General features: G+C 49.0%; 1 protein-coding gene across 1 annotated transcript in view; it reads left to right on the forward strand.

The window, feature by feature from the left end:
- The window catches only part of ZFP64 (ZFP64 zinc finger protein), a 233,456-nt gene that overhangs the window by 63,908 nt on the left and 146,582 nt on the right, over window positions 1–22,966 (forward strand). The window contains exon 3 of the mRNA XM_069651148.1: window positions 15,319–15,474. Within this exon, the coding sequence (XP_069507249.1) occupies window positions 15,319–15,474 (156 nt within the window). The remainder of the gene's footprint in view (window positions 1–15,318; window positions 15,475–22,966) is intronic.

Raw genomic sequence — 22,966 nt, forward strand, 5'->3', positions numbered from 1 at the left:
GCGAGTGTTTCAGGCACCAGCCTTGTCCTTGATTTGGTTCAGAGACTCTCTGGCACTTCCCACCTAGGAGGCCTACTTTCAGCACCTAGCAAAGCATGCTGTGTGCTGACTGGGTCTCAGTTCTGGTGCTGCTTGAAGGGTCCTCTGTGTTCAGTATCTCGCTCTGTTCCCTCAGACGTTTATGGAAGGGATCTTCCTTTCCTCTTTGGAATTCCTGGCATTCCTTCACTGGCAGAAGCTGTAAGACAGACTGTACCTTCAGCCAGGGACCAAATGAGTTCTTCTCGTTACTCCTCGCAACATCTTCCGATGTTCTGCCCAAAAGATGGGCTTGGCCCTCTTTTAAAGCATAGTGGGCCACAGTAATTGGTGTAGCCTAAGCCTACCTTATTGAACCAATCCTGGGCCTCCGCCAACAATCTCCTGTACGTGTGAGGTCCTAATCAGAGTGCTTTGCAACAGGAAAGGTAAAGGGGTGAAAACGTGTACTACTAAGTCCCACCCATTTTCCTGTCTGAGTGTCTCTCTGGTTAATTGAGCTCTCTGATTAAAGCGGCAGGTCTCCCTTAAAGCTGCGGCCAGACCAGACTTTTGGTCGCCGACAGACCGCATACTCGTACCTTCTGAATGGAGCCCCCATCCGGGGATGACTACTGTAAACATCTGTCGCTTTAGGTTGACACAGATGCATATGAAAGGTGTTTGGGTTTCCTGTCTTTTGTTAGCCAGGCAACCAGGCCTCCTGTGGGCCTGCTTAAATTAACTCATCAGTATGCATAGCTGCCACAAGCAGAGCCAACAAACGATAGGGCGGATCCATTAAGCCTTAGTTATCTAATCAAGCTGCTTCAACAACAAAAAAAGGGAGATAAAGGGGTAAGGAGCACTAGCATACCCTCTTGTGTTCACTCCAATGGTCAACTAGGGGTGCATTCTGAGTTTTATTTCTAATACAGCTTTTATGTTCCCCTATCCAGATTTAGATTTTTCTCTCTGTTTTTCTGACATAGATTTTTCTGCAGGGGCACCAAACCGCATAAATGACCATCTTAGAGTTGCAGTTAGTAATGCTTTTTGGTTGCCAACGGGTTGGTAAACCAATATCAACTGCTGTGCTTTTGAATGTGGAGGGGCAACAGCGGCAGTTCCCACACTGAGTGGCCCGTCATGGCTGGGAACCCCTATTGTTGTGACAATGTGACCTGAGTTGTAGGTTTCTTACTGATGCCATTTCTGGTCTGGAGTTCTTTTACATTTCAACTTCTTTTGAAGGCAATGATGGGTCTGGCCATCGGGTGATCACCATTCTCCAAAATGTGACAATTTTTCCAAATGATTTTTTTAATTCCATTGGAAAGATGGTTATCTGTATTAACAAACACAAGTCGTTTGTTAGGTTCTTTCTGTGTGCGTTGTGTACGTTGTTCCCTGTATTCTAGAAGTGCCTCTCTATTATTGTTGTTAGCCCGTTTCCAAGCCGTCTGGGCGTTTTTCTTTGGGTAACCCCTGTCTTCGAGTTTGTCTCTCATTTTGGCTGCTTCAGTTTGATGGTCATTTCTGTTGGTGCTATTTCTCTTTAATCTCAGGAACTGGCCTAAGGGTAAATTATCGCATACATGGCGCGGATGAAAACTTGAGTAGTGCAACAGTGAATTTCTATCTGTTGGTTTGTTATACGGTTTAAATGCAGTTTTTTCTTGTCAGGTTCGGAACAGATGGTAATATCCAAAAAATCTAAGGCTATCTTGCTGTGTTGGTGAGTACATTTCAGGAAACCATTTTGTAAATCGATCCACTTGAAAAAGTGTTCCAGTTCCTGTTCATTTCCCGTCCAGATCATAAATATGTCGTCTATATATCGACGCCATTTTCTAATATGACTAATGAACGGGATAGAGTTGTTCATAATGATGTTCATTTCAAATCCTTCCATGTATAGATTGGCTACGCTAGGCGCCAAAGTGGCGCCCATGGCGGTTCCTTGTATCTGTTTAAAGAACTCCCCATTGAAGTGGAAGTAACTCTCTACTAAGGCCATTTCCGCGCACCACAGAATGAAAGATACAGGGGTGGTTTTCACGGTATGGTCTCTTAACAGTTTTTCCTCGAGCACCTCCAAAGATAGTTGTCGGGGAATGCTAGAACACAAGGCCACTACATCGAGGTCCACCAGGAACTCGATCTGTGGATCAAAATGTAAGCCTTCTACCTCTGAAATGATTTGCGTTGTATCAAGTACAAATGAGGCCATCTTCCTTACCAACGGTTGAAGAAATGTATCTGCAAATCTTGACAAGGGCTCTAGAACTGAGTTCACACCCGAGACTATGGGTCTCCAGGGTGGATTTGAGATAGGCTTGTGAATTTTAGGCAAGATATAAAATTGTGGAATCTGGGGTTTGTCTTTAATCAGAAAATCACATTCTTTCCTGCTGATCCACCCTCTTTCATGTGCTTTTGAAACTCTAAGGGTGATCATATTCAAAAGGCGAGGGGTAGGGTCCTCTGTAAGCATTTGGTAGCATGTTAGATCTAACAATTGACGGTTACATTCCCTTACATAGTCAGCGCGGTTCAGAATCATTGTGGTTCCTCCTTTATCTGCCTTACGTATTATAATACCTTGATTATTAGATAGTTGTTTCAGTGCAAGGATTTCATTTTTGCTAATGTTTTGGAACGTCTTCTTTCCTTTGGCCTGTGGTTCTAAAGTTTTTATCTCTTGCGGTACTCTTTTTTTGAAATACCTGTGCTTCTGAACTCTGGTACACGGAAAACAGATTTGTTACTCTGACCTGAGTCATAGGCCTCACGTTCATGTGTATTTTCTTTGAAGAATTGGTGTAGATGAATTTTTCTCATGAATTGGCTGAATTCCTGCCGAAAGATAAAATGGCTATGGTGATTTGTAGGGACAAAACCCATCCCTTTCTCTAGCACCTTCATTTCTTGTTCTGTTGGTTGGTAGTCAGAGAGGTTTACCACAAGGCTGCCATGCTTCGTGTGACCCTGGGCCCCAGATCCCAGGTCTCTGCGCCGTTCTCTAAAAAATGCTGTTGATCATTCGGTTTACCACCTTGATTGACTCATCCTCTATTACCTCTCTGGCCTCGGGAGTTACCTCTCCTCATATTGCGTCGATTTGTTTTGCCGCAATATGTTTTGTTATCACCAAATGAACTTCCATCACTAGAAATGAAGGAAGTATTTCTGAGGGACTCCTTTTTTTTATTGCCCTGCCCACCCTGGGCAGAGGTACCATCCACTACCTCTTGTGCGAAGTAGTTTTCTTGTGTATAGGGGAATGATTTTTCATGGCTGAAGTTTGTAAGGTCTTTATTCATCCTTCTTACCCGTTCTCGCAAAGTGTCTTATTTGAAGATATTCATTTCTGTCAGTAGATCATCCACTCTTTTTTAATTTTTTTATAGAGATAGAGGGGTACAGTTTTTTTTGTATTTCTTCTTCGAGTTTCTTGAGGTCAATCAGTATTTTCTCTGTCATTTCCGTGGCAGTATCGATTATCAAAATCAGCCAATCTCAGCCACATTTGTTGGCCACATAGCTCCATTCCAATATAAATCTAGGGTTGTCTAGAAAGAGCCTTGGCTCATTTCTCACTACCAATCCTTGAGGTAATGTCCCTTTCCTCAGGTACTCTAGCATTATTGAGCCATGCAGCTCTGTTCTTATCAATCTTTTCTTCCTGTTACTTAATTCATCCCAATTAGTGATGTTAGTAGTGGCTTCTGCAGACCCCCCCTCAAAAAAGAGGCTTTTGCTAGGAGTTCGGTAATGTATTTGTCGTCATAACTCTTGCATCTATCCAACGCCATTATTGTTAATCTTTTACTCTGGTGAAAATCAAACTAGATTAGATCTGTTAGGTCCCTACTATGACAAATCCTCTGTTAGTATCTGGGGCATATTAGCCCATCGCCTTAGTTAAATTGCGTTCCAACTTGATTTAGCTTCCCACCGTCTATCTAGTTCCTCTGGTCGGGCATATAAGCCCAACTCTCGTGTTTGTTACGAACACAATCGACCTTAAAATATTCCAGCCAGACGTACCAATGTCCTAGTGACCTCCCTATTAGAAACGTTGGGGCCTTCCGTATGCCACAAACAGGTTTAGGGCTTTGATCTGAGCAGCAGTATTCAAATCTCACGGTCAATCGACCGTACTAGAGCTTATTCAAACAAAAAAGGGAGATAAAGGGGTAAGGAGCACTAGCATACCCTCAACATAAAGGGATTAACCCTTCACAATTTGTGACAACAGAGTTAGTGCTACTAGTTGCTGCTCACTCTATGTGGTCCCTATTCCTGTCTCATATCCACTTATGGGCACTTGAGCAAGAACTACTTCAGCACAAATTTATAAAAATAAATACATATTTTATTATTAGATTGCTCAAAAACAATTTTTTAAGAACACCAATGGTGTAAAATCACTGTCCTTTTTTGAAAGTTACTAACAGTGAAAGTCTAAAAATCAATTCACGGGATTTTATGCACAAACTTCAACCCTTCATTTGGTAAGCTAATTGATTTCAATTCATAAGCTTTTAAAGTGTACTGTGCTGTGTTATTTCTAACAGACGGACATACCTCACTTCGCACAACTCACTTGAACTCATTTCATTCACTCTCATATTCAAACATTTTCACTGTTTCATTCAACACACACACCTGATGCCCAACATGTTTCTTTCCATATAGTATGTGGCTGTGATAAGTGTTAGGAAATTCTTCAAGGGCTTTCTTGAAGGATTAGAATAACGTGCATAATCAATCTGTCAACATCAAAATATTCCACAATTGAGTACATGGCTAACAAAAGCAATCTTAAAACGACATTTCAAGTTGTAGTCTTAATTGTCTCTTCTCCTTAAGGGTTTGTAGTCCCTTGCTGTTCATCTATCTGGAAAGGACTCGCCACCTATCGAGGAGCAACAAAACAACAAAGATAAGGCGTATTAGTGACCTATTCCGCTGCTTAGCTCATAAGCCTGCCATTGTTAATTAATAGCAGTCAAGATTCAAAGTAAACCTGTGGTCAGGAAGGCATAAGTGCACATTTGAAAAAGGGATCAAGCTGTCCATGGCTAGAGGAAGGTTTTGTCCTCCCCTTTTGAGATGCTTTGATGTACTCCTGGGTGTCCTATTCCAACTAAATGTGACGGGGAGACTGCGCCTGTAGGCTGTGTCCACCCAGAGTACACAGGTCTATGTGTATGTCGTGCAGTGAGCATAGGACAATGTGTGCAGATTAGTCCCACACGTTTTCCAGAGGTTGATCTACCATCATTGATTTTCATATAACATTTCAAAAAAGACCAGGTGAACGCAAACCCACGGTGAGGATCGTCAAATTCCTCACAAAGCACCCATTAGCTACAAACTTGCTTTTTAACAGTCTGACTTTATTTTATTCGAAATCATTTTCAACCTGTATAACTCTTTATTGATCCAAAACTGTACAATTATTAGTAATTTCTAAACCGGCTCTACATCATCCTCTGCCCTAACCATGTATAACAAAACCTTGACAGACTCCTCAATTGTTGGCCTGTCTGTGACCCTGCAAGGTCATCTCCCATTCCGATTTAGAGAATTCAGTACATTGGTGTTCTCTCCTCCAGAGAGGATAATGATCGTGAAATCAAACCTGTTCTTGCCTCCTATCCACCAACAGTGCTTTAGTGTTCATGTTCCAATGACTCTGGGTCATGTTTCTGTGGCATACAAGTTGTCCCCATCACCAGGTTGTGAATGTGGCTCCGAAAACTGGCCTTGGCAGTCTAGTGGGATCACAAATTCCTTCCACCGCCTCACAGAATTTCAGCCACAGTTTGATTTGAGGTGGTGGCTATACCATCAACCTTACTCTAGGAGTTGCATTATCTCCTCTATCAAGATCTATGGAATGGGGACCACCCCATGTTCCCTCATGACCCTGTTTTTCTCAGGTACTACAGCAATTGTCCCGAACTTAATACAATAGGTTTGGTACTGATGCATATATCCCTAAAATTCAGGGTTCAAAGTTGAGGATATTCGCATCCAATACTAAGGCATTTTTTATGTGAACAAGCCCATCAGAACCAGTTATCCTAACTTTTGTCACCTAGCAATCAACATCTAGAATTGATCCCTCGATCGCCTCCTCATCTTGGCCTTGTATGTGTCAGAACAGCACCCAGACAAACTCATTGAGCCAACTCCCTAATTCTCCCTGTGAATTAGAGCTCAGTCAACAGGATGTTTTTCTCATATGTTCTGGGCACATGTGTTCTCACAGTTCAACCTGTTTCTTTCCCATCCAGCACTACATGCTCCATGCTCCATCTTCGCGAGATGGGAGGGAATCGGTCACTAGGAGACTCCTTCCTGCTCTTGTGGGATCATTTTATTATCTTTGTTCTCCAGCATGGGGTCTGGCATGGATTCACATGCTCATGAATATTCCCCGTCGTCAGGCTGGGAATCCTCGGTAAAGAAAAAATCAGTATCAGTTTCGTTTCTGATCTGTCTTTCGTAGTAGTAACCAATCACTGATCTCTGCGTCATACTGACCACAGCCAATGACTGCCCTCTACCTAAGCCCCGCCTCTGGCAGCCATCTTCAGATTTTTACCGCACGTTCAAGTGTTGGGATCCTCGTGCTATTGCTCTCGAGCGTTAGTGCTATTTTTCACGTTTTTTCTCAGAAAAATTTCTCTTTTTTCGGTCAAAAGAGCCTCAAGCTCCACCGTTTCTTCATCCGATCAACAGGGACCCGTGTCGGATTCGTCTATGCCCCTCAAGGGTGAAGATTTCGTCGAGCCGCGCTTTTGGAGGACTCCAGAAGTTTCTCAGGCCCATCTCGAACATGGCCCAGGAGAAGGGAAGCTCGACGCCCGGAAAGCTGTTCAGGGTCTGCCCTGGATGCCAGCTTCAGAATGTCTTTAAGGAGGACGAACACTCCCTTTGCCTTTACTGCCTACATGAGGACAAGACGCACGTGGAGAAGGACTGTGCGTTTTGCGGCAATATGTCGGAGCGGACCACGAAGGACCGCCATCAACGTCTCGCCAACTGGCTGGAAGGAAAGAGCCCGTCAGGCGAGAAGAAGATGAAGAGGTCCGAGCGGTCTTCTAAGACCTTTGAGGGCGCCCGGGCGACGGGGGTCCAACAGAAGGCCAAGCACCGCGAGCGCCGAATGGTCGGGCTCTACGGGCGCCAGGCAGGGCGCATCCTCCCCGGCGCCATCAACCACGAGCCAACGCTCTGGCTCGGGTAAGAGGAAGGCCGAGCACCCGGCGAAACTCCTGGAGAGACCCCGGTCGTGCCCTAAGGCCCCATCGGAGGGGGAGCGAGGTGGTGACCCTCCCCCCAAGGAGAAGGCGGTGAGCGCACCTAACGTGGTGAAAGCCTTGATCCATCCGGCCAAGGCCTCTATCGAGACAGTCGCGGCGGCCCTGGCACAGCCTGTGGAGGCTACACCAGTGGTGGCGACCCCGGGGCCCAGAATCTCCCTGCCACCAGAGAGGGAGTCCTCTTTCATGCCCATCGACAGGACCCCCGTGAAACCTCCGACGGAGAAGAAAAAGGGGGGGCAGGAGGTTGTCGTGGATTGGGCCTCAACCTCTGAGGAGGAGCTGATCGAAGTGTGAGGCCACGGCTCTGGCGTGGAAGGCGGCCATCCTGATCGCCCGTCGGATCTCCCTCAACCAGTGCCGCAAGACAAATCGGCTGCCATTTTGTTGGCTATACAGTCCTTATGCCCGGAGATAAGGACGAGACTGCCGTTACCACCAACGGAGGAACTGCTCCCAACGGGGGACCCGGAGCCATGCCCTTCTGGGAGCCCTCTCCCTAAGAGAAGAAGGATTCATCCTCCACCTCCTTTTCAGCCATCGCGCCCTGTTCAGCCCTCCTCCCCGTCCACGACACGTGGGAATGATATGGGCACTGACACGGCCGCGACGGGTACAGACGACGAGGTTTACGACGAGGATCTCCCGTCGTCACCTCCCACCCGGGCTTCCCCGCCCGACGAGATTGGATCGTTTCACTCCATGATCGCCAGGGCATCCGAGCTTTTCCAGCTCTGCACGGAAGAGAAGAAGAAGGAAGGTTTCCTTTATCAACGGCGCGAGACCAAGAGGAAGACGGTCCTCGCTGTACCTCTACTAGACGATATTTGGGATGAGGGCCTCGCCCTCCTCAAGAACCCATCCACGATGCCGGCTAGAAAGGATCGGTACGAGAAGAAGTACCGGGTCCCGGACGCGGCCCCCTTGTGCCTTCGGGCACAGCCGACCCCGGACTCGGTCGTCTCCGCGGCGGCCAGGAAGAAAGCGGGGGGGCGCGGCCTCTACGTCAACCTCCCCGCCGGACGGCGAGGGAAAGAAATTAGACACGATGGGACGCAGAGTCATCTCGTCGGCAGCGACGACGATTAAGGCGGTCAACGCCTTGGCTATCGTAGCCGGCTACGACAGGGAGTTGTGGTACAAACTGGCCCCCCTGCTGGACTTCCTACCAGACGACAAGAGGGTGGAAGCCCTAGAGATCTTGCAAGAAGGAGAGGTGGCGTCGGACCACGCCATTACGATTGCGACAGACATCGCTGACACTGGATTTCGCCAGTTGGGCAACGGCGTGTGCCTTAGGTGGCGTGGATGGCTCAAGGCTACTGACTTCCGTCAGGACGTGCAAACCAGAGTCTTGGACATGCCGTTCGACGGAAACAACCTGTTTGGGAAAACGGTGGACGATTCCCTTCGAGCCATCAAGGTGGACACGGAGACGGCCCGGGCTGTTGGGGTTCTCCAGCAGCGGCGGCCGCCCTTTCGGAGCGGCGGAGGCAAACAGGGTGCCTCCAAAGGTTCCAGCGGCGGATTTTCCACCTACCGTCAAGCGGCCCGTTCGTCGTCGCAGGAAGCTTACAGGGGACGAGGCAAGTCAGGCGGACCCCGCCGTCGTCGCCAAGGAGGACAAGGCGGCAAAGCCTCGTCGAAGCAGGACTGAACCGGCCGTGTGGTCGGGCCCCCACCGAAGCACCCCGTTGGGAGGCCGGCTGGCGAGCTTAGTCAGCGTGTGGGAGTCCATCTCCACCGACCGTTGGGTGCTGGACGCCCTAGCTCAGGGTCACGCGCTCGAGTTTCTAAAGAGGTGCCCGCGCGTCCCCCCTGTGGCCAGGAAAGAACATCACGTCCCTCAACTTCTCTTGGAGGTAAAGGCGATGCTCAAGAAGGGCGCCATCAAGCTCGTCCCAAAGAGGCTTTGGGGCTCCGAAGTTTACTCAAGATACTTCCTCGTGAAGAAGAAGACTGGAGGATGGCGTCCCATCCTGGACCTACGACGACTGAACAAATTCATCAAGGCACAGAAGTTCCTGATGGTCACCCTCCAACACGTCCTGGGTCAACTGGAGGAGGGCGATTTCCTGTCGTCGTTGGATTTGGAGGATGCCTACTTCCATATTCTCATCCTAAAGGGACACCGAAAGTTTCTCAGGTTCGTGGTCCAAGGGCGTCACTACCAGTTCAGAGCCCTTCCCTTCGGATTGAGGTCGGCACCCAGGGTGTTCACCAAGTGCCTCGCACCGGTGGCGGCGCAGCTGCGCCGAGAGGGGATCCACGTCTACCCCTACCTGGACGACTGGCTCATCCGAGCAAAGACGAAGGAGCTCACCGTGGAGCACACGGCAAGGACCGTCCAACTACTCACGGACCTGGGATTCTCCATAAACTACGCCAAGTCCCACCTGGTGCCCGCGCAAGACGCTCTGTTTCTGGGAGCGAAGCTCGACACAGTGCCGCTTCTGGCCTCTCCGTCGGAGGAAAGAACGAGGGCCATCTTGGGCAAGGTGCAGCGGATGCTGGTTGCGGACGCGGCCAGGGTGAAGTCCATCAAGTCCCTCCTCGGAATAATGTCTTCTTGCATTTATCTCATCCGCCTGTGCAGGCTCCGGATGCACCCGTTGCAGGAGTTCCTGGGTATGCGCTGGATCCAGACGACGGGCAGCTTCGAGGAGAGGATCACACTCGACGAGAGTTTACGACGAGCGATCCGGTGGTGGGGCACCCGCGCGCATCTGACGGCGGGCATGGACTTCCAGAACCCCGGCCACCAGGAGACAGTGACCACGGATGCCTCCCTGGAAGGGTGGGGAGCGCACACCGAAAATCTGCACGCGAGAGGCCTTTGGCTTCCGACGGAGAAGTCCCTCCATATCAACGTCCTGGAGCTCCGTGCAGTGTTTTGGGCCCTCGGGTCCTTTCTTCCGTCCCTCAAGGGCAAGGTGGTGAGGATCTTCACCGACAACACCACCACCATGTTCTACATCAGGAAGCAGGGCGGTACCAGATCCTCAGCCCTGTCCAAGGAGGCGCAGGATCTGTGGCATTGGGCCGTCGCCCAAGGGATGTTTCTGGTGCCGTTTCATCTGGCAGGGATAAAAAACACCATCACCGTCTCGCTCAGCAGAGAGCTGCGCTCGTGCCACGAGTGGGAACTACGACAGGATCTAGTGGACCGCCTCTTCCGACGGTGGGGCACACCCCAGATCGATCTGTTCGCGACGGCGACGAACTCCAAGTGCCCGAGGTTCGCCAGCAGGTTTCCCCAGCCGAGGATCATGGGCGATGCTTTCTCGTTCCCCTGGGAGGGCCTGTTTCTATACGCGTTCCCTCCATTGCCATTGCTGATCCGGCTCATCAACCAGCTCAAGAGGTCACGGTGCAGGATGATCCTCGTCGCACCTGCGTGGCCGAGGCAGATATGGTTCCCGGACCTTCTGGACTTGTCAGCGTCCCCGTCAATCAAGCTGCCAGTGGATGCGGATCTTCTCTCCAGGGAAGGAGGTGCCATCCTCCATCACGACCCGAAGTCGCTGAACTTGCAGACCTGGCTCCTGCAGCGTTAGAGTTTGGAGGATACGACATACCGGCCGACTGCAGAGAGGTTCTTGCAAAGGCCAGGGCGTCCTCAACTCTTAAATGCTATGGACACAAATGGAAGAGGTTCTCTGTCTGGTGCCACGCACAGAAGATTAACCCTCTACGGATTACGGCTCCCCAGGTACTGCCGTACCTTCTGACGCTGGCCAAGGCTGGACTGGCGCACGCGTCCATCAAGATTCATCTTGCTGCGATCTCCCGATACACCAGAACCACGGGGCGGACGTCTTTGTGGTCTCATCGTCTGGTGAAAGAATTCATGAAGGGACTGTTCAGATCGTTCCCGCCGGTGAAGGCTCCGGCCTCGGCGTGGGAGCTCAACGTGGTGCTGACCAAGCTCATGGGACCTCCGTTCGAGCCTCTGCACTCGGCTCCGTTGAAGTTCTTGTCATGGAAAACAGCGTTTCTTGTGGCCATCACCTCCGCACGAAGAGTGGGAGAGATCCAGGCCCTTTCCTGCAAACCCCCGTACTTGACTTTTCATGACACAAGGGTAGTGCTCAGGACGCACCCCTCCTTCATGCCCAAGGTGCCGTCGAACTTCCACCTCAACGAACCCTTGGTGTTGCCTGTTTTCTTCCCGTCGTCTTCGTCGCCGGCCGAAAGGACTTTGCAATCGCTGGATGTGGCTAGAGCGCTGAAGTTTTACGTGGACCGCATAAAGTGTTTTCGGAAGACGTCACAACTTTTTGTGAACTTTGGACCTGTCAATCAGGGGAAGGCTCTCTCAAAGGCCTCCATTTCCAGATGGCTCTGCGGCTGTATCATGTACTGTCATCGGTTGGCAAACCGACCGCTGCCTGGCCGTCCGAGAGCCCATTCCACCAGAGCGATCGCAGCTACCACGGCGTTCCTATCTGGTGTGCCCTTGCTGGACATCTGCAGGGCTGCTACGTGGAGGTCGACGCATACCTTCACGAAATTCTACTGCGTCGATCGGGATTCCAGGGAGGAGTCCAGGGTCGGCCAAGCAGTGCTGCGCAATCTGTTCGCCTAAGGTGAGCCTGGTGAGGAGGTAAGAATTGCTTAATGTTGAGTTTGATGTAATGCTTAATGTTGAGCCTTTGCCACCTCCCGTGGTTGTGCATGTGTGTACTGCTATGTATTCTTTATTCAGGAGCATGTGAATCCATGCCAAGACCCCATGCTGGAGAAGGAACAAGTTACTCACCTGTAACTGTTGTTCTCCAGCATGGATCTGGCATGGATTCACATGCGAACCCTCCTGCCTACCCCTCTGCGGCTCTTCACTTGGTCATACTGCCACTTCACGTGCTACCAAATCTGATGATGGCTGCCAGAGGCGGGGCTTAGGTAGAGGGCAGTTATTGGCTGTGGTCAGTATGACGCAGAGATCAGTGATTGGTTACTACTACGAAAGACAGATCAGAAACGAAACTGATACTGATTTTTGCTTTACCAAGGATTCCCAGCCTGACGACGGGGAATATTCATGAGCATGTGAATCCATGCCAGACCCATGCTGGAGAACAACAGTTACAGGTAAGTAACTTGTTCCTTTTCTCACCTTTTTTTGCCACTGGTTTTCGAACTTCTCCTTCTGAATCGTAAGGTCCTTCTTTATCAGGAGGAGGACAGCCTGACAGCTCTCCCTCTCATATCTGATCTTAATTCTGCTCTTTTCTTTCTTTTCAAGCAGACCTTGCAAAGTAGGGCATTCAAGTTGTCTTAAGCAAATCTATCTGGTGGCTATAAACGTTATAAATTGAGGAACCTTTTCGTGATATCAACGTGTTGTCCTCCGCGACCACGTTATATTTCGGTTTAGAATTTTTTTGCATAGGTGTAAAGAAGAACAACAGAGACCTTGAGTTCCTCTACTCCGTTAGAAAGAGAAAAGTGAAGTGTGTCTCCTCCACACTATTTACTGCGCCAAAAACTCTCTTCTAATTTTTCCTTTATCACATTGAACAAGTAGATCTGCCCTGATTTGAGAAAGGGCCACCATTAAAAATGTTCCTTTTGAGCACCAGAAACCATTTCTTTGACTCTTAATGATTACAATGTGTAACGTCAATAGAAGAGAGTTTTTGGCTCAGTAATTAGTGTGGAGGAGACACACTTCACTTCTATCCAGTGGCTATTTTGACTTCTCAGAATTTGAAGACTCCTCTTTTCTTCCTTTCCAACCCAGTGGTTCATAGGTATTCAGACTCTTCAAACTTTTTCCATTGATGAGGTTTCCTCGTACTAAGAGATCTGAACATTTGATCATCCTCCTTAGCTTGTAAACCGGTTTAGCCATCTTTATCATTCAGGGTAGAAGAGGTATTGAGCCTCAGGCCCTCTGTGCTGAAGAAACGTTTGCAGTGTTGCACAGAGAAGATGCTAAATGTTCTGTTGCCTATCTTAAGTGGTACCTTTCTTTCCATTTGATTTTAATATCTGCTTGTACTATCTTACTGAATCCTCAGTCCAATCATTACAGGATAGTGCACACACTGGATGTTTGCAGTGCCCCAAAGGTTTACTAGTCAGTGACATAGTCCTTGTATGTTTTTTGCATTTAGTACTTGATCCACACAAGTTGTCAATTTGATGCCCAGTTTATTCTGGTGGTTATTTGCAGTATATTTTGGGTCTATACATGTAGTGCTTTAAATGTCTTCTTCCTTTTGTTACAAATGCTTAATGCTTGGAGATTCCCCCATACTATTTATTTATTGATTTATTTCATTTGTTGACAACACCCAAACCCGTAAGTATCACGGCGCTGGTAGCTTAAGTACATGTGAAGAAATGGTACATACAGCAGTAAAAGTAACAGAGAGACCGTGGGAGACCATGGGGTGCCGCAAAACAGGTTAGTCGTATTTGTCAAACAGCCAGGTTTTTAGCAGTTTTCTGAAGATGAGGTAGGAATCCTGTTCTTGGATGTGGGAAGGTAGGGCATTCTATGGGGTAGGGCCAATGGCGCTGAAATAGGTGCCCCCTGATCTTTTTTTTTTGTTTTTAGAATCGCGGGATGGCTAGTGACAAAGTGGATGCAGAGCGTAAGCAGGGGAGTTTGGTTCTTTTGGAGATGCATTGGGCAAGGAAAGTAGATGCATCTGTGTGTTAGGGAGAGAATCTTAAAATCAATGCATGCTTTTATGTGCAACCAGTGTGCGTCGCGTCTGACATGAGAGATGTGGTCAGAGTGTTTGAGGCCCCAGATAGCTTGGGGGGCATTGTTTTGGATCAGCTGTAGTTTTGTCAGGTTTTTAGAGGAGGTGCCTGCAAGGATGGCATTGCAGTAGTGTAGTTGTCTGCCTATAATGGCTCTGTCAGTGTCTGAGGCAGTTGTCAGTGGATAGGAATTTTTCTACTAAGGTTGAGGAGTCTAGTGGTGTAAGCCTCTGAGGAGGCTAGGGCTTTGACGTGTTTGTGCATAGATAACGGCCAGTGTTTTCACATGGTTTGAGACACTAGTAATGTTAACGTCAATGCAGAAGTATGCATAGGCGGGGTCTAGACTTTTGAAAGGGTATGGGGAGCCTACTATTAGTAGCTTGGTTTTGTCGTCATTCAAGCAGAGATGGTGTTCCGCCATCCTTGCCTGGATGAGGCTGTAGACTTGATTTATATTAGTGTAGTAGGTGGCGTGGTTACCATAAGTGTTAGCAAAATGCGGTTGTCGTCAGCGAAATTGGTATAAAGGATTTCAAGGGTGATCGAGGTGGTCAAACAGGGGTTTAGTGTATATATTGTACAGGGTAGGTGAAATGCATGAACCCTGCGGACACCGTAGGGTAAAGGTGTTGGATTGGCAGCTTTGAAGTGATGTGCTTCAATTCTCAAAAGGATGTGCTGTGCATGCTCTGTACTCTGGCTCAGTGCACAAGATATCCTGTGGTAGGCCGGAATGGGACCAGAGACTAGGAATAAAGTAGACCCTACATGGAGTAAATGAAGCCTTTCAATGCATCGCCTACCCATCATTAGTGAACAGCAGAGCCAAACACATCCCAAACCCCAGGTATAGTAATCCCTTCTGGATTGATGCTGAAATGAGAGCTAACCTAAGATAGCAGTCTTTGCCGAAACAATGATGGTTTTAACTTGTTAATTTTATGTGAGCTAATGCGTATTTTGTGTTAATGTATGTAACTGTTATTTTGGTATTAGAAATCTATAACCATTCACCTTGTTTAATCCACAGCACTACAAGGCCTTATCAAAGACACCATTCCACTTTACAAAGACCATCAATATGTAACGGTGTCCATCAACAAGCTTATCTGAGGCCCTCTGCACCAAGTTGTGGAATTCATAACATTATTTTGCTAAGTTGTCTGTCACTTTTTAATGTTATCTTTTTGAAATGTTCAAAACTCTTATAATGACTTGTCTCTATTCCTGTTAGTTTCTGCTCCAGAGATTGTATTCAAACATGGCTACGAAGCGTCTCTTCCCAGTGAAAATATTGGGTCTACTTCCGCTGAGCATGTTCCTTCAATACTCCGCTCCCGAAAACATACCACTTCTCTTGGGCAAAAGAAAGTAAAATGTAATTATGAAGGTAAGATGTCGACTGCTTAGAAAAGCGACTCTTGTTAATTCTTGTGTAGTGGTTTTCCAAAAGGAAAGCTGCACTTGCATTTAAATGCACGTGTTTTAGAATCGAAAATGAGAGAAAACTACTCTTGTTCCCTGAACTGTTATGAATTAGATCCTGTGCACGTCACTGTACCAACAGCTTGATTCACAAAAGGGAAATGCAAGTACTTTCGACTAATGTTTTCGTTCCTTTTGAGAATGTGCTGCCATGTTTAGTTTTTTGGATATATTGACTGGTTTCCATCTCCTAGCAAGTACCTCCTGAGTATTTCAAACATTAGGAGCTCTAGGGTTCTGCCTTGAAAGTCAGATCTGCTAAACAAACTTACTTTCAGACTGTTTTCTGTGTTACTAACTTGTTAGTTTGTACCATAAGGGCCCTGCCGACCATTAGGTGCCTTATTGAATTTAGCAGCACCTACATAGAAGACAGTTACCTGTTGCTGTGTATGAGTAATTGGCATACAAACAGCAGGTTTCCTGCATGGAACCTCACCTTTTTAGAAAGTGTCAAATCTGCTTGTTGCCGAAGTGTAAACTCTATTTTCGTTAGCTGGTATGTATAAGACACAAGTTATTCTTATTTTTGTATTGCCATTTTTGCAATAAAAACAGGAATGCCTTTTTTTTTTTTTTTTTTTTTTTAGAACTTTATTTTAGATTTTAACATAAACATACAACGAACCACCTGTAATAACAGGTTAACTAAACATAAGAGAGAAAAAAGAAAAAGCCAAACGTTACGTTCATAGCACATACAAAACATATCGGCTAGTGCAAATCACATGTTCGATGACAAACTGCTCTATCAAATAATCCGCTCTACGGGTGTTCGCATGAATAGTGGGACCTGGAACTTTGTCTGGGTTATGATTGCTGAGTCTGAGATTGGGAATGTGTAGCCTCGGTGGTAGTGAGTAGATATTGAATATAGGGACCCCAAATGTCGGGTGGTCGCGCATGTAGGGGAAGGGTTCGCGTGAACTCAGTGTCCATGTCCTGACAATAAAGGATATCTTTCTTCCATGCGGTGAGCAAGGGAAGAGGGCCACGTCCCCATGCCAGGGCTATCCTTCTACGGGCGAGCACTAAGAGCAGGGAGGCCAATTTCCGGACCGGGGTTTGCAGGTGTCTTGTCATACCCAAGAGCGCGACTACTGGATCAGTGGCTAGCACCTCACCCAATATGTCGCTCGTATGCTGTAGAACTGAGGACCAGAATCGGGCTATGCCCGGACAGTGCCATGCGAGGTGGACGAAGTCGGCGGAGGGGGTGCCACATCTTTCGCAATGGTCAGAGGCCTCGGGGTGGTGATGTCGTTTCTTTTGGGGAGTATAGTATGTTTGATGCACAAAGTTAAAGTGGGTCTGTTTATAGCGAGTGTTTAGCGCTACTTTTTGAGTTTTCCGAAGGATGTAGGTCCAATCGTCTTCGGGTATTGTGGTGTGAAGGGCCGTTTCCCATCTGCGCCTTGCCTTAGCGGCGGTCACAGTTGAGTCAGCAAGCAATGATTTATAAATTATGGACACTAATCTTCCCTCTCCCTTGGCCTGGATCGCATTGTGCAACAGGGTCCACGTTGGTGGTTGTTTCGGGAATGTTGGGAAGCGGGCCTGCAGGGTATGACGCAATCTGAAGTAAAGGAAAATGTCAAGTGAGGTGGTGCCGCCCCTCTCCCTGAGCTGTTGTGGGGTGATGAATACGCCGTCTGGGAACAGGTCACCCATGGAATGTATGTTGGTTTTATTCAGCCAGATCAGAAAAACTTTTTCGTTGGTTAGGGGAATACCGGGGATAAACTTGGCGGGTAGTAGCAGGGAATATCTTATCTGTATTCCGTGATTACGGGCGATTCTCCTCCAGATGGCGTATGAGGATAGGACTGTGTTCAGCGTGCCATATGGCACCGAGAGATTGCTGAAGATCACAGCTGTTAAGAAGTCTGGGGAGGCCAGGGCGCGTTCAACCTGCACATGTGGGCGGACATACTCAGAAGCATACCAATGGCTGAGAAATTGAGCCTGAGCGGCCCAGTAGTATTTTTCAATGTCCGGAAGTGCAAGGCCGCCGTGTGACACCGGTAACGTCAGAGTTGTGTAGGCGACTCTCGCCGGTTTACCCGCCCAGATTAGTTCCAAAATGAGGCTTCTAATTTTCTGCAGGAATGAGCGTGGGAGTAATAGGGGTATATTCGTAAACAAATAGAGAAGTCTGGGGAGAATCATCATTTTAGTCAGTGAAACCCTCCCCCATAGTGTTAGGGGAAGCGCCTTCCATCTCTGGATACGCTCACAGAGGGATTGGAGTGCTTGGCCATAGTTATCTTTGAATATCTCATCATGATTAAGTGACATGAGAATGCTGAGGTAGCGAACCCCTGTGTTTTCCCAACTAAATCCATGGTCGTCTCGGAACTGATGGGTGGTTGTTGTTAGCGGGAATATTACTGATTTAGAGTGATTTATTTTGAGACCAGAGAAGCCACTAAATCGGATCACCTCGCGCATGATTGGGTTGAGATTTGTTTGGGGATCTTTGATCAACATCATTACGTCGTCCGCGTAGAGGGAGACGATCAGTCTGTGTGGGCTTAGGGTGAGGCCTCTCTCGATTCGGTGCATCCTTAGCCTGGAGGCGAGTGGTTCCATAATTAAGGCAAATATGAGGGCCGACAGGGGGCATCCCTGCCTGGTTCCCCTTTCCAGTTTAACACCGGGAGATTTGGTAGAGCCGAGGGTAATGTAGGAGCGGGGGTCATTGTATAATAGTGAGACCATCCTGATAAAGGTTTTCCCTAGACCCATTTGTGTGAGTGTTGCAAAGAGGTATGGCCATTCGACAGAGTCGAAAGCCTTTTCGGCATCTAGTAATACTGCAATGGCCTGCTGTGATGGGTCGAGTGCAGCGATGACTCCGAACAGTCGGCGAATGCCATATGTCGTACTGCGTCCGGGAATAAAGCCGGCTTGGTCACCCAGAACCAGTGCAGGCATGAGGGGGAGGAGACGATTCGCTAGGACCTTGGCTAGAATCTTGTTGTCGAGGTTGATCAGTGAGATCGGCCTATGGGAGGCACAATCGTCTCGGGGTTTGCCTGGTTTGTGAATGAGAGTGACATTGGCTTCGCGGAGGGTGGGTGGAAGAATCCCTTGTTCTAGGGCCTCTTCATATACTTGAAGGAGCAGTGGGGCTAGCGTGGGTGCGTGTGCCTTATAAAATTCGCCGGTGAGACCGTCGGGGCCAGGTGCTTTAGTGTTTGGGAGTGATTTTATTGCCTCAGTGATTTCTCCCTCTGTGATGGGCGCATTCAAGGGTTCACGGAGTTCATGGACCACCCAGTAAAGTTCAGTGTCATTAAGGTAGTTCTGGATCTCTTCGGGGTTACTAGTGAATCGGGAGCTGTACAGGTCCTGGTAGAATTTATGAAATGTATTCACAATGTCTTCTTTGGAGTAGGTTATGTTCCCGTTCATGTCGCAGATGCATTCCACCTGGGGGGGGGTGTCTGGTCAAGTCTCAAGAGGCGGGCCAGGAGCGCCCCGGGTTTCTGCCCTTCGCCGTATTGCCTGATCTTATGTCTGCGGCCCAGGAATTTCATTTCGCGTTCAGCTGTTGTGTGGAATTTTACTAATTCCATCTTTAGGTCGGCCCGGGTCTGCGCGTCTGGGGATGTCGCTTGTTTGTTTTCCAGGTCTTTCAAACGTCGTTCACTGTCTGCTAACTCTTGCCTGATCAGCTTCAGGATGCCACTTTCTTTAGCCATGCATACGCCTCTCACGTAGCATTTCAATGTTTCCCATAGCGTGCCGGGTGAGTCGACTGAGCCTTGGTTCGTCTCGAGGAAGGTGGTAATGTCCTGCCGGAGTTCATCTGCAAACGTAGGGTCTAGGAGCGCACCCGATTTGAATCTCCAGTTCACGGGGGTTTTCGGCATCTCGGATAGCGTAAATTCGAGTGTGACCATAGAGTGGTCGGATAGGGATCGTGGCAGAATTTGGCAGGGCCCCCATCTGAACGGATTCCGGGATGACACCAGTAGATAGTCAATACGGGAGCTGGTGTTATGGACCGCTGAGTGAAAGGTGTAGTCGTGGGAGTTTGGATGGGAGTGTCTCCAGATGTCGGATAGCTCAAAGGCCTGGCAGATCTCTGTAACTTGGCGACTGGCCTTGGAGATTCTGTTGCTCGGACCGTGCGATTTGTCGATATGGGGGTTTAGGGGGGTGTTGAGATCTGCTCCCCAAATGATAGTTGCTGAGGTGTATGTTTCCAGGTTTGACATGATCCAGTTGAAGTTACTCGGCCCGTCGACATTGGGAGCGTAGGTGTTCACCAAAACTATTTCCTTCCCCGCAAGCAGGCCCCTCACCAGTAGGAACCTGCCTTCTTCGTCCTTCTTAGAACCGATCAAACTGAAACTGGCCTTCCTGTCGATCAGTATTTCTACGCCTCTCGCGTACGAGGAGTATGAAGAAAAGTATCTATGGCAGCCCCATGAGCGGGCCCAGTGCTGTTCTGCCGATGGTGTAAGGTGTGTCTCCTGCAGCATAGCGATAGTGATCTTGTGTCTCCGTAAGTACTGGAGGACTTTCCTGAGTTTGGAAGATTGGTTGCCGCCTCTGATGTTCCAGGTGGCGGTTTTAATTGACCCCATCTTGTGACGGCAAAAAGGAGGGGGGCAATGCCACCTCTGTCATGCGGATCTGGAAGTGCTTGAAGGTGCAGAGGTTCCTCTCGCCGATTGCAGGCTCCGGGTCAGTGATCTGTGGTTGTTGTGTGCTTGAACGTAATTGATCGGACAAAAACAATATGGTAACTCTTGGCTCTTTCCCTCGTGCGGGCAACCCCCAACAGGCCCACGGTGTACCCACCCTCCCGTGCACGGGCAACTCCCAACTGGCCCGTGATGAACAGTCCTCGGTAAACCCAACAGTAAGCATTGCTGTGCTAGGGGTGCTAGTGGCCCTCCAAGAGGAGGCTGGCTCCCAGTTGCATAGAGAGTTTGTTCCATGGTGGTGACGTTGTTGCCTCTATGGCACTAGGAAATTTTCAATCTGTGACAGCTGCGGGGTGGGTCTTTATGGCGGCTCCCTTCTAGGTCTGTTTCCTCTTTGGAGGTTTGCATCGCTCGGAGCGGATCTACAGCCATTGCGGTCTAAGTATTCATTGATCTCCTCAGGCGTATTGAAGAACTGAGTTTTGCCTTTGTATTGTATACGGAGTTTCGCAGGAAAAAGCATGGAGTATTGAATCTGATTCTCTTGCAATCTACGTTTCACTGCAGTGTATGAACGCCTTTGCGCCTGGACTGCTTGGGAGAAATCCGGGAAGAATTTGATCTTGTCTCCATCGTGTTGAAGGTCCCCCTTGTCCCTGGCGGCTCTCAAAATGGCGTCACGATCCCTGTAATTGAGCAGTTTTGCAATGATGGGTCGAGGGTTTGCTCCCGGGACGGGTCTTGTGTTGGGGACTCTATGGGCCCGTTCAACCACGAAGAGTTTCGATAGGATCTCTGTCCCAAACAGGTCCGTGCAGATCTTCTCTATGTATTCTTCCATTCTCTGAGGGGGCTGATGTTCCCTAATGCCAACAATCCTTAGATTATTTCACCGGGAGCGTCCCTCTAGATCTTCGTTCTTGGCGCTCACCGCCTTCACTTGCGCCTCCAACGGGGATACTCTGGCGGTTAAGGTCGATGTACCGTCATCAAGGTCGGAGACTCTCTGTTCAACTGTATCTAGTCTGTCGGCGTGCTTGTCCAGTCTATGTTGAAGTTGGTCGACTTTGGAGGAAAGGGAGTCTAGTTTGCTCCCCAGGCCTCCTATTCCAGCCTTGAGATCTAGCAGGATTTCCCTAATGTCAAGCTCTTGTGACTCTCCGACTTCGTGGGGCTGGTCCTGCTCGGGTGATTGTGGTCTGCTGGTTGAGCCGGTTGCTTTGGCAGAGACACAGCCTTCAAAGTTTAATTTCCTCTGCGATCTATAATTTTTCCCCATCCTTGAGATGACTACGGGTGGCGGGATGGTTCCGCTGTAGGCACGCCGAGTATGTTGGCCGCTGGAAGGCTGGGAGGGCCCGTGAATTCTGAGTAGCTGTGTCGATTAGATTCTGCTTAGGCCGTCCTTGGATAGAGCTCTGTTCTGGGCCTCTGGGCTCAGTTCTGGGCTAGGCTGTGGTCCTGTGCTGGGGTGCGATTGTGCCGAATGTCTGATTTGGACTTTCGATATTAGGCGCGTGGTCATAGATCTCTTGGGCCTGGTACGATGACTACTTGCAGGCACCCCGCTTTATAAATGTAGCGTCGCGGATCCCCTCGGCTTCAGGGTTGTTAGAAATCACGTACCAATGGGCTCGGGTGCTCCGAATGCAAGACAGGCCAGCCGCGGGCCCACGCGGGTGCAGCGGGGGCACAAGGCGCTCGTACCTGAATCCTCTCCGCTCCTTCCGAAGCGTCGGGCCCGCCGCCGGGTCTCCGGATACCCATCTGCCGCGGCCGCTCTCTCGCCGGTTCTCTCCGATCTACTGTGATGGGTGATTTGGCTGTCCGCGATGGGCACCGCGGGGGCACGATCCTCCGCTCCACCCCGCGATAGGGGTTCCGACAAGGCCCGTGCCGCAGCTCGTGTGATCGTGGTCGTGGGCGGATCAAGTTTCCGGAGCGTATTCGTACGCTGCGGCCCCAGCAAGGCCGCGTCCGCCTGGCAGCTGAAGGGCGGAGGGGTGGAGGCCCCGCAATCCGTCGCCCACGGGCGAAACTGCGGCGGTCAGAGGAAATAAAGGCAGGAGCTGAAGTAGAAACGCCACAGCTGTCGATATCTAAGGATTGTAAACTGTGTAGAAGCCACGGAACACGCGATTTTTCAGGATCTTTTAGGGAGCTCCGCGGAGCTCACAGGGAGGCCGCCATCTTGGACGGCTCTCTAGCGCCCTCTCAGGAATGCCTTTTTAAAATCCTAATTGTGGGCCTTTGAATCTGCCATACCCGTTTATGACATGGTGCTCTCTGGGGATTCACAATCATGCTTGTCAAACCAGTTGATGTCATTTTATCATCAGCTTGGATTACTTGTGAGCTTCCTGGTCTTGGGCTTGTGCTTGTTCAAGACTTGGGGCTGAGTTTCATCCGAAACAAACCATTTGGACTTTCCCCAGCAAAAGTCTTTTGTCTCACTAGGAAAGGTTTGTCGCATCCCAGGAAGGCAGGAACTACCCCAGGGGGCAGGGAGAGGTCCCATACTTAAAAGAGCAGTCTCCACCAGGCCAAGGTAAGCCACTCCAGGGTGGTAGTTAACAGCTCTTCTGATGTAGGCTGTTAGAGGAAGGCGGCAAAGTGAGTAGACTAGGAGAGAGCTAAATTCCACAAAGTGGTTCCAGCGTCTTGGATTCTCCTAGTGCTCCTAAATGTCCTCCCCATTTCCTGAGTGTCTGTTTGCCCCCCCTGCCCCCCGTGAGC

Source organism: Ambystoma mexicanum, chromosome 3p, assembly GCF_040938575.1.
Source record: "Ambystoma mexicanum isolate Mex_15411 chromosome 3p, UKY_AmexF1_1, whole genome shotgun sequence".
Taxonomy (NCBI): domain Eukaryota; kingdom Metazoa; phylum Chordata; class Amphibia; order Caudata; family Ambystomatidae; genus Ambystoma; species Ambystoma mexicanum.